The following is a 12,377-nucleotide window of genomic DNA, read 5'->3' on the forward strand; positions in this document are numbered from 1 at the left end:
GACCCTCTCCCAAATTTGTGTATAAAAATGGGTGAATGAAAGACACTGACCTGCTCTGATAGATTCCACCTTCTCCTCTGGATTATATAACTCATTCCATTTATGTGCCAGTGTGCCACAATTAAGAGTGCAGCAAAAAATAATAATAAAGTGGGGTCCACATATTTGGGTGATCTAAACCATTCATTTTTTGGGTGAAAGTGGCCCAAAAATCTTCTAATGTAGGAACTTCAAAGATTGGAATGTTCGATCAGCGGAGAACTTTCTACATTGGAGCCCAAAAAAATGTATGGTTTAGATTAGGATCTAGTTGAGTGTACGGGATCCGTGGGGCTAATTGGACACAAAACTTTGTGACTGGTCCTGATTTTGGTTTGTGCTATTGATTTTTAGGCCCATTGAAATGATCACTCAAATTTCATATGTGGGTTCCACTATTTTTTTAATAAAAGGTTAGGATCTAGTTGAGTGTACGGGATCCATAGGCTAATTGGATACAAAACTTTGTAGCTGGTCCTGACTTTGGCTTGTGCTATTGATTTTTAGGCCCATTGAAATGTGATTCTTAGGATCAGAATGGCTTTAGCTTATAAATTGTTGTTCTTTTGGTTACACAAAATCCCAGCAGCCGTTGGGATTTTGCTTGGATTTAGGATGCCGTTACTTGTTTGATGCCAATATTGCCTTGAACTCCCCAAGTACTCATTGGGATGTCTGCCTAATAATTATTGCATGTCTATTGAGGTGGTATTCATGTATCCTCATAAGTTTCAAATCAAATTTCACAAAGAAGGTAGAATTTTGCTTGAAAAAATCTTGAAATTGTGTTTTTTTCTCTCTTTCCCCCTCTTCCTTCTCTATATTGGTAATGACACCCCCACATATTTCCCTACTCTCTGAGTCCATGCTGCGCAACCAATACTACTTACTACTATTTGCTGAGGTAATTCCAAGCAAATCCAATGCTTGCCCCCTCCCTGGTTGACTACTTATTCCAATACTCTGAGTCTATGTCGCTCATCTACAACCTTAGAAAAAATATAAACTTGAACGGGCAAAAGTACAAGTAGGGCCTACTTGTTCAATGATCCCAAACATGTATCTGCTAGGCTCTCATCTGATGAGCCCCACCTTAGATATATTTCAATTTAATATAGACAACTTGGAAAGATGAAAACAATGGCAAAATAAAAACCTCCAAAAAAATTAAAAAACAAAATTACAACTTAAAAGCCTCCACAAATCAAAGGGTTAGAATCATCATATGGAATAGATTTTTGGGCACAACCTATCTATAGGGAGGGTATGTAAGTAATCTTTATTTTTTATCTACTACTTTATTGTTTTATAAGTGGTTTATATAATATGGATGTGTATTTTAATATTTGGCCGCGCCCCAAAAATAAAAATTAAAAGTGGGGTCCCCATATTTAGATGTCATTCATTTGTTGGTCACCACCATAGGTTGGCCGCGCCCCAAAAATATTCTCCAAAAGTTGATACAAACCCCCAAACACATAATAAAATTCAGTGTAACATTGACGACCTAGAAAGTAAGAAAAAAAATGACAAAGTTAAAATCCTCCACATAAAAAAACCCTTAACGAATAAAGGGCTTAAATCATCCTATGGTGAAAATTTTAGGGGCACGACCTATCTACATCAATGCAAGTAATTTTTATTTTTTATATAAAACATTAACGTTTTATAAGTGATGATATTATATGATACATGAGTTTGTATTTCTATGAAAATACATGGAGCCTCACAGACAAGGTGGGTGAGGTAAACATATTAATAATTCATTTTATTTCAAATTTTCTGACATCTAGGTGGGATCCTGATTTGTGGTAGCTCTAGATCAGGTCTTGGCAATGGAGAAAAAGTGTTAGAACAAGCCTGAATGAAGACCCTTTTGGAGAGAAGTTATGCAGGATTGTGTAGGCTTGTGTATGTATGTAGTATGTAGCTATTTCTGGGGCTTATGTGTATGTTCTTGTTTGTGGGGTCATGTATGTATATGTTCTATTAGTCACAACTTATGTAACAGTGTGAGAGTGGTCTAACCATCTTGTTCTTGGTGTGAGGTCTGTGAGGATTTTAAACCATCTTGTTCTTAGTGGTTTGTAAAAATTCTCAAGTCCAGACCGTTGTACGGTTTTGATTACTTCCTATGGTAGCAAAGCCGAATTGGAAGGAGTCGCAGCAGCGGCTAGATCATGCTGGGTATGTAGAGGACGTTTGATTCTGAGTCTCGAAATTTATTTGGCACATTGTTAACAAGATGGCTTAGAAAGTTTTAAAAAATGGCAATAAAAACCTCAAAAAAGTTAAAAACAATACAACTTAAAAGCCTCTACGAATCAAAGGGTTAGAATCTTCCTTTCGTAAAGTTTTTTGGGCAAGAACTATGGTACAAGGAGGGAATTCAAGTAATATTTATTTTTTATCTACTATATTGATCTATAAGTGAAGATTTTATATGATACTTGGATGTGTAATGATATTTTATTTCGACGTAAATACATGGACTCGAAGACAAAGGTCGGTACATGGGTGAGAGCAAATCATTACACGGAGTGGGCAGCTGAGGTAAAATGTACAGTAATTCATTTTATATCAAATTTTTTGACATCCAGAGAAGTCAATCCAGATTTACGGTAATTGTAGAACAAGCTTGAATGGGGACCCTAAAGCACCACTAGGTTCTTTTGAGTCCCAACTTATGTATGTTCCTATTTGTGGGGCTAATGTATGTTCTTGTTTGTTGCGCTCATGTATGTTTGTTCTATGAGTCACAACTTATCTAACAATGTAAAGGTCTGTGTGAGTGGTCTAAACCATCTTGTTCTTGGTGTGAGGTCTGTGTGAGGATTTTAAACCATCTTGTTCTTAGTGGTTTGTAAAAATTCTCAAGTCCAGACCGTTGTACGGTTTCGATTACTTCCTCTGGTAGTAAAGCTCAAAGCTGAATTGGAAGGAGTCGCAGCAACAGCGAGATCACGCTTGGTGTGTAGAGGACATTTAATTCTTAGTCTTGTAATTTATTTGGCACATTGTCAAGTACCCTTTTTACCTCCTTGTTAGTTCTCATTTTTTTTGTCTTCAGGAATCTTCGCTCACAACTTCTTGAATATGTTCACGCAATTGAGAGTAAAACTGAAAGTGGCTATTAAGGTTAGTTTAAAAACTCTTTCTCATCTGTTTTAGTGATTTTGCAGATGATAGCGTAATATTTTTGAAGGTTTTCCCGTAATGTGCAGGGTAGTTGCTGTTATTTGTCTCTTGAAAGCTCACAAGCTGCCATCTGAGGCCTATGATTACTTTCAATGGGTCCCGGGCTACTTGTCTAGGCCCTAACCCACGGTCGAACCATATAGGTTCATTGACCCTAACCAATCCCTTAGCAACCCATACAAGCAAGGGTAACCATCCTAGGGGATTAGTCAAGATAATATTAGGCATAGATCTTTTAGTTTCGCATTGAACCTCACAAGGTTCATTGTTAGGGGTGGGGTTCTCCACAAGATCGGCTAGGCAATACTAGCCCTAGGTTTCAGAGGCCCTGGCCATGCAGGGTAGCTATACAAGCATGGTAGAATTATCCATGCATTGTAGCCAGGCTGCACGGAGGTCTGTTCGTTTGAGATTATGTCATCCTATTATGAGTCCAAAATCAATTATCGGACTCAAAACTAAACATAAATTTGAGTCCAACAATTCGTTCTTGCGCTCACAGTCGCTTGGCATAATCTTAAAAGGTTCAAAATAACAACAACATAAAAATCTCCAAAAATAAAAAAATGACAACATAAAAACATCCCACAAATAAAAGGGTTAGAATAATCTTATAGAGAAGATTTTTGGGACATGGAGTCTTTATTTATTTTTATAAATGGCGGTTTTATATGATACAACAATGTATTTCAATTTAAATGCATCCACAACAAACCAAAGGATTAAAATCATCCTATGGTGAAATTTTTAGGGGCACGAGAGTATGCAAGTAAATTTTAATTTTATTTATACAAAACAGTATTTATTTACAAGTGATGATATGATATGATACGATACATGAGTGTGTATTTCGACGTAAATACATGCCAACAAAATGTAAAGTGGGGCCCTTATATTTTAGATTTCATAAACTTTTGCTCCTCAGCATACAGGGAGCACATGCCCCAAAAATCATTCAAATTACCCTCTGATCTATGTAACATTGACGACTTAGAAAGTTCAAAAAACAAAATGACAGCATAAAACCAACCAGAAGTAAAAGAAAATAATAGTAACATAAACCCCTCCACAAATCAAAGGGCGATGATATTTTCAGCCCCCCTGCAGTACGCATGCGCCCCCCGTTAACGCTTTTTTATGTCCGATCACGTTCAAAGGGGAGCGTACACGTACTACAGGGGGAGTGAAAATATCATTGCCCAAATCAAATGTTTAAAATCATCCTCTAGATATAAGATTTTTGGGGCATGACGTACGTACAACGAGTGAATGCAACTGATCTTTATTTTTTGTCTACTACTTTATTGTTTAGATGGTCCCCACCGTAGGTAGGCCATGCCCCAAAAATATTCTCCAGATGATGATCCAAACCCTCGATCGGATATATAACATGATCAGTACAACATTGATGACCTAGAAAGTTCAAAAAATGACAGCCTAAAAACCGCCACAAATAAAAAAAATGCCTCAATAAAACCCTTCACAAACCAAAGGGTTAAAATCATCCTATGCTGAGGTTTTAAGGGCTACAGCCTATCGAACCTGAGAGAATGCAAGTAATTTTAATTTTTTATCTACAACTTTATTGTTTTGTAAGTAATGATATTATATGATGAGGATAGAGTTGCTAAGCTTAGCTGCGCTCGAGCAAAGAAACAGGGGTGGGCCACATTTTTTGTGGTACCTTTCATGGTTAGAGTGTCCACCAAAAATCAGCTCCATTGGATCACCCTAAGGTGTCCATTAGCTTCATTCGTCTATTTTCAGGAATTCTCACTTCCTTAATCCTTATTAATTCTCCTTTTTCGTCTATTTTCAGGAATTCTCACTCACGACAACTGAAAGTGGCTGGTAAGAGACTAATATTTGAAGGTTTTTTCTCTAAATGTGTAGGGGGGTAAAATTATACAAGCAGAGAGTAATAGGGTTTTAAACCAATGAAAGGCAGTCAATCTCCATGGGGGTGTGTGTAATCACCATTGATGGTGTTTTCCACTGGAGGCTAGGGTGTGTGTGTAATCACCGTACCTGCATAGGTCCCTTACTTTTAGATGTGATTCATTTGTTTGTACCACCATATAAGTAGGCAGTGCCCAAAAATCTTTTTAAATTGATGATCCCAACCCTTAGATATATGGACAGCTGGAAGTGGGGTCCTCCTATGATGGTCCCCAGCATTGGTGGTAGGCCGTGCCCCAAAAATATTCTCCAAAAGTTGATACAAAGCCTCAAACACATAATAAATTCAGTGTAACAATGTAGACCTAGAAAGTTAAAAAAAAATGACAACATTAATCCTCCACAAAACCCTATAAAGGGCTTAAATCCATCCTATGGTGAAAATTTTAATTCAGTGTAACAATGACGATCTAGAAAGTTAAAAAAAAAAGGAACAATTACCAAAGGGGAACAAAAATTAGGCAGAATTATCAACTGGACCCAGGCTTTTCAGAAATTACCAATGGGGGACAAAATCTGTCTTGTCATTAAAAGCTGGACGAAAATGCCCTTTTCTTAAGCAAAACTTGATAATCCCATATTCCCATTCGGAATTTGGTAACCCCATTTTGATACTGGATAACCCCAACCCAGAGACTTGAAAACCCCCTTTCAAAGCTCCAGTACACTTGGGCAATTTTAAGGGACTTGATAAGCCCATTCGTAAATTGGTAACCCCATTTTGATACTAAATAACCCAAATCCCAAATACTTGAAAACCCCCTTCCAAAACTCTAGTGCCCTCGGCCAATTTTTAGGGACTTGATATGCCCATTCGGAAATTGGTAACCCCATTTTGATACTTGATAACCCCAATCCTAGAGATTTGAAAACCCCATTCCAAAACTCCAATACCCTCGGCCAATTTTCAAGGACTTGATAAGCCCATTCAGAAATTGGTGACCCCATTTTTTATACTAGATAACCCCAATCCCAGAGACTTGAAAACCCCATTCCAAAACTCTAGTATCCTTGGCCAATTTTCAAGGACTTGATCACCCTATTCGGAAATTAGTAACCCCATTTTTTATACTAGATAACCCCATTCCTAGAGACTTGAAAACTCCTTCCAAAACTCTAGTACCCTTGGCCAATTTTCAGGAACTTGATAAGCCCATTCTGAAATTGGTAACCCCATTTTGATACCTGATAACCCCAATCGTAGAGACTTGAAAACCCCCTTCCAAAGTCAAAACGTGTTTTATATGCCAAAGGGTATTTTCGTCCGGCTTTTACTGACAAGACCTTTTTTGTCCCCCGTTGATAATTTTTGAAAAGTAAGGGTCCTATTGATAATTTTGCTTAATGTTTGTCCCCCATTGGTAATTGGTCCAAAAAAAATGACAACATTAATCCTCCAAAAAACCCTGTAAAGGGCTTAAATCATCCTACGGTGAAAATTATAGGGGCACGACCTATCTACAACAAGACAAGTAATTTTTACTTTTTATATAAAACATTAACGTGATGATATATCATGAAAATACATGGAGTCTCTCACAGACGAGGTGGGTGAGAGCAAATCAAATATAAGGGGAGACTTTGGCAGCTGCTTCCGTCCACTTTTGGTCCTGATTTTGGTCACACACCTTGCTCTGCTTCCGTCCGGTGTAGAAGAGGATTATATCATGCCTCTGTTGCTCGCCCCATCTCCCAACGCTACGGTGAGTTTCTCTTTCCCTTCCCCACTTTACATTTCTTGTCCCTCTTTTTCAGTGGACAATCAGGATTATATTATTATTTGCAGTGGAAATCCGGCCCTCCTTTACTCCTTCTCTCTTCCTCTTCAAAACGGGCTTATTCAGGCCGGGTGTTTAGTGTAAAGGCTTTTTTCAATCCCGTCGATGATCCCATTTTCAAAGAAGCTTTCAAGGTAACTTTAGTATATGCTGCCTCTTTCTTCTTCTAATTTTTCTTTGTCTAGTTATTCTATAAGAAGAGCCGATTCCCATCTAATTCTAATAATTACCCGAATCTTCTGCTTATTTCAGCAAAAGGGTCCTTTCAAATTTTTATTTTTCTTCTTTTCCCCTTTCCTTTTCTTGGGTGAATCACACGGGTCAACCTGTATGTTGGCAAAATCTTTTTATGGAAATGACTGAGAATTGAAGAATGAATAAGAGAAGTAAGCAAGGCAAGCCGAAGCTTTCTCTTATAGACTCTATTTCCCCACTTATGTAGGTGGCTTCACGGAAATAAATCCCGAGGATACAATGCTTACATCAAGAACAAGGGCTACACCCCAAGTTCAAGACAACCAGTTTGCCCACTTAGAGAGAATCGAAGAAAAAGAAGAAAGCGTAAATATTAAAAAGAAAAACAGCAAACAGAAAGAAGAAATCTCAGAGAAAGAGAAACAAAAAAATGGCTAAGTGCTGGAATGTTTAAAACCACTGTCTTTGGGTGTCTTTTATAGATAACTAAAAGACACGAAAGATACCCCCAAATATCCCTTGAGACACCCCTTTCATGGGCAGTGGTGCCATGACCATTAGGCCACGACCGTTAGGCTAGCCTTAGGTTTAAACGTTTCTAGCATCCAATGGTTAAACTCGCTAGCCAAATCCTGAAAAAATTGAAATTTCGATTTGAAGGGATACGACCTTTCCAACGGTTTGATTACCCCTCTTAATCTTTCTGATTTATTTATTTATTTCTTATATATTATATTAAAGGTAAATCGTTTCTGAGCTCAAGCGGTAAAGACTCTAAATAGGATGGGTGCCTATGTTGTTTGGGTTATGTTAGATATTGGTTTTGTAGGACCTAACATAGATAGGGTGTCCCTAAGAAATCATCTCCATAGGATCATGATAAGCGTTGATTTGTTGAGGTTTAAAATGGACGGCTAGAAAATGGGTCCATTTTGTGCCTGTACAGATCGGATGGTTAGGATGATTGTATGGAGATGGTTTCTGATGAACACCCAATCTATGTCATATGCTATGGAATTAATGGGTTGAAGGAGTCAAACAACAGGTAGATGGTGTATTTATAGTGGCTAGCTCAGATAGACTATATGAACTTGAACTCAGATACCGCGCCCCCTTATATTAATCCCTAGGCTAGCCATAAAGGCCAAGCCATGGGGCCTCACATATGTGAGGAATCATGTGAGAGAAGAAAGAGGCGAAGGCCATATTTATAGCCTCTTCCACCCCCTAACTCTTTCACCTAACCTATGTGGGACTATTAGTACCAAGTGCTTTCTATCATTTTCTCTCTTTACTTTTAGATTTTGTCTCTTATGTATTTTGTTTTATTTAAAGTTACTTTTTGAGTTTTGTTTTTTTTTCTCTTATTTTGCAAAATACACCAACAATCCTTCACTATTTTAAAAATAAGGAGAAAATAAAACCAAAATTAAAAGAAAAATTCTCAATCAATATATCAAGTAGAACTCATTCTATCACTGCAAATGATAAGATGACATTCATCCATAACTTCTCAATTGGAGTTTTAGGACAGTTACAATACCCAATATATTGTGGGCACTGGTTCCTGGCTTCCTGCTTTTATTGCGCTTTTATATTTACTTAGGTCATATGCTACCTCGTTTCGCAAGTGCTCTAGGACTATACCAAACTAGTTCGTAGGAAGCGACTTTCTACTTCCTTACTTGAATAGGCAAACTTATCAAGAGAACTTTCGCAACAACTTATTCACCCCATCAAAGCTATAAGTCTGTTAAGAACTTTTAAAGTTCAGGCTCACAATATGTTGCGAAAGTAGATAGTGCATTTACCTCAGGAATGGGATGTTTAATAAGAGTCATCTCGAATACTTTTATGGGTTTTAGTGCACTGGAAATATAACCTCTCGCTAAATTTCTCAAGAGACACCACTTTGATGAAATCTTTTAAACTCCTAATGTGAAGGGTGGTCGCATACTATTTTGTATTTGAAAACTCTCACCATTAGAGAGTAGGTTTTCACTCGGATGTCCCACTTACTGGTAATAACCCCATTCCCCTCGAGTTTTGACATATTCGATCTCTTGGTAAAGATTTAGTACGAGGGTCTGCTAGCATTTGGTTTGTTGGAAGATATTCCAACAACACTTTTCCCTTTTTTACTAACATTCGAATATAGTGATAACTTATTGAGATATGCCTCGATTCGCTTGTAAAGCGTTTATTTCTTGCAAAATGCAAAGCTGACATGCTATCATAGTATAATGGCACTGGTTGTAGTGGCTTTTTAAGGAATGGTATATTCCTTAACAACCGCCTCATCCACATAATATCTCTACCTGCAGGAGACATCGATATGTACTCTGATTCCATGGATGACATAGGAATACACGTTTGTTTCTTAGAAGACCAAGAAACACTGTCTTTGAGGTAAATGCACTGTCTACTTTCGCAACGTATTGTGAGGCTGCACTTTCAAAATTCTTAACAAACTTATAGCTTTGGTGGGGTGAATAAGTTGTTGTGAAAGCACCCTTGATAAGTCTGCCTTTTCAAGTAAGGAAGTAAAATGTCGCTTCTTATGGACTAGTCTAGTATAATCATAGAGCACTTACGAAACGAGGTAGCGTATGACCTAAGTAAATAGAAAAACGCAACCAAAGTAGGAACCAGTGCCCACAATATATTGGGTATTGTAACTGTCCTAAAACTCCAATTGAGAAGTTAAGGATAAATGTTCTCTTATCATTTGCAGTGATTGGATGAGTTCTACTTGATGTATTGACTGAGAATTCTTCTTTTAATTTTGGTTTTATTTTCTCCTTATTTTTAAAATGGTGGGGGATTGTTGATGTATTTTACAAAATAAAAGAAAAAGACAAAAGTCAAAAAGCAACTTTGTATAAAATAAAATACATAAGAAACAAAACCTAAAAGTAAAGAGAGAAAGTGGTGGAAAGCACTTGGGAATAATAGTCCCACATCAGTTAGGTGATAGAGTTGGGGGGTGGGAAGAGTCTATAGATATGGCCTTCGCCTCTTCCTTCTTTCACAAAAGTTCTCACATAGATGAGGCCCTGTGGCTTGGCCTTTATGGATAGCCTAGGGAATAATAATAATAATAATAATATATATAAGAAATAAATAAATAAATAAATCAATAAAAAGATAGATATGGGTAATCCGACCATTGGAAATGTCGTATCCCTTAAAGTCGAAGTTTAAACATTCGGGTTTTGGCTAGCGGGTTTAACCGTTTGATCTCAACGGTTAGAAACGTTTAAACCTAAGGGTGTCTTAACGGTCATGGCCTAATGGTCGTTGACGTTGCACCACCGCCCATGAAAGGGGTGTCTCAAGAGACACTTCGGGGGGTGTCCTTCGTGTCTTTTAGTTATCTGTAAAAGACACTCAAAGATACATGTTTTCAACATTCTAGCACTTAGCCATTTTTCTGTCTTTCTTTCTATGAGATTTCTTCTTTTTGTTTGCTGTTTTTCATTTTAATATTTACGCTCTTTTTCTTCTTCGATTCTCTCTAACTGGGCAAATTGGTTGTCTTGAACTTTGGGTACAACCGTTGTTCTTGATGGAGGCATTGTATCCTCGGGACTTATTTCCGTGAAGCCACCTGCATAAGTGGGGAAATAGAGTCTATAAGAGAAAGCTTTGACTTGCCTTGCCTTGCCTACTTCTCTTCTTCATTCTTCTATTCTCTGTCATTTCCATAAAAAGATTTTGCCAACACCGTATCGAACATTGAGAGCCCCAGTGTGAGTAGGACGGTTTTTCTTACTTCAGCATGGTATTTCTGTTATTTAATTCAAGATTGGTTTCTGAAGTTAGAGGCCTGAATCTTTCTACAATGAAAAATGGTGTTGCAACCAACTTTTTTAATACTTGCCACCCATCTTTTTTTATTTAAATCAATCTTCTTGTACGAAAGAGTGAGGAATTCTACAAAAATATTGGCTGGAAAGGACCCAAAACAAGTGTGTGGCAATATAAGCTCTCTTCAAAAATACCATGAAGAATTTGGCTTTGGAATTTCCTGAAACACCTTTGTGAAAAGTATATTGTCACAAATCATGAGTCATATACAAGGACATTTTGTTCAATTAGAAAACAGGAGTCTTTTTGTCACTGTTGAATATCCTTCTTAAAAAGGGACCATAACTCAAGACAGGCATCCACTCATCCATAAACTCAGCTTAGCTGAGTTGGTTCATAACTCAGTCTAGTTTTATATGCTAACGACTTCGTAACTTTTTCTCTGACATGTGAGCTTGCAAATCTATAGCTTCTTCTTTCAATTCCATTTATCTGAATTAACCTGATCGTAGTTAAATCCCTTCAGGAACCTGTTGCCTTCATGAGTGGGGTGTTTGCGGGTTTTCTGAGGCTTGATTTGAATGAAGACCCTCTTAAGGAATGGCTGACTAGGACTGTTGAAGCTTCTGGTATTACAGAGGAAGAAATTGATAAGGACACATCAAATCTGGAAGAGGATGCACCGCAACAGATAGAGATTGAATGAACCTTGTTATTTCCGCTGTTATTCTGTATATTGAAGTTTGCCACTGGGCATGATACTTAAAAAGTATAAAGTACTGCTGTCTAATAGGATATTTTCCTTTCATGGGTTTATGCATTGACTACACCACCATGTTGCATCCCCTAGAGTAGAGAATATTCTCGTTCTTTGCTGGAGTTTGTGGCACAATAACTCTAATGTTCACGTAAACATTAGACATATCAATAAGGTTTAAAAGGATTAGTTTTTATAAAATCATGATCTTCATCTATTGATAGCAAATGAAATATGATGGTAATTTATTTTATTCTTCATCAGATATGATCACTAGAATGGAATGAGTTGAATTTAATCACCATACATGATGTGATGGATTACATAGATGATTTTGTATTATGATGTATGGACTGAAATGAAAAGTCATTAAACTAAAATATTTAAATGAATGGATAAATTAAACTTCCTTGTGACTAAAACAGGTATTATTACTGAGCCAGACACCAAACATTTGGGTTTGCATTTACAATTGTTGGTGTTGTATGTTTTTAGACTGGATTGATGTTCAAAGTAAGACGAATTGCTTGGTTGATTCATTATTATGGACTACTTGACTAAAATTTGAGTTATTATGAATAAGGTGGATCAAGTTGAACATCAGACTTTCATGTTTTCTATATATGGATTTTGATGAGGTT

General features: G+C 37.2%; 1 protein-coding gene across 1 annotated transcript; it reads left to right on the forward strand.

Annotated features, from left to right (window-relative positions):
- Positions 1–6,707: 6,707 nt before the first annotated feature.
- Positions 6,708–11,937, forward strand: LOC143886893 (uncharacterized). The gene is made up of 3 exons (XM_077391062.1): positions 6,708–6,899; positions 6,983–7,108; positions 11,506–11,937. The coding sequence occupies exons 1-3, from the start codon at positions 6,723–6,725 to the stop codon at positions 11,683–11,685; spliced, it is 483 nt and encodes a 160-aa protein (XP_077247177.1). The 5' UTR covers positions 6,708–6,722; the 3' UTR covers positions 11,686–11,937.
- Positions 11,938–12,377: the final 440 nt, after the last annotated feature.

Source organism: Tasmannia lanceolata, unplaced genomic scaffold, assembly GCF_043159265.1.
Source record: "Tasmannia lanceolata isolate RefF3 unplaced genomic scaffold, GAP_Taslan_0.1 ptg000011l, whole genome shotgun sequence".
Classification (NCBI taxonomy): Eukaryota; Viridiplantae; Streptophyta; class Magnoliopsida; order Canellales; family Winteraceae; genus Tasmannia; species Tasmannia lanceolata.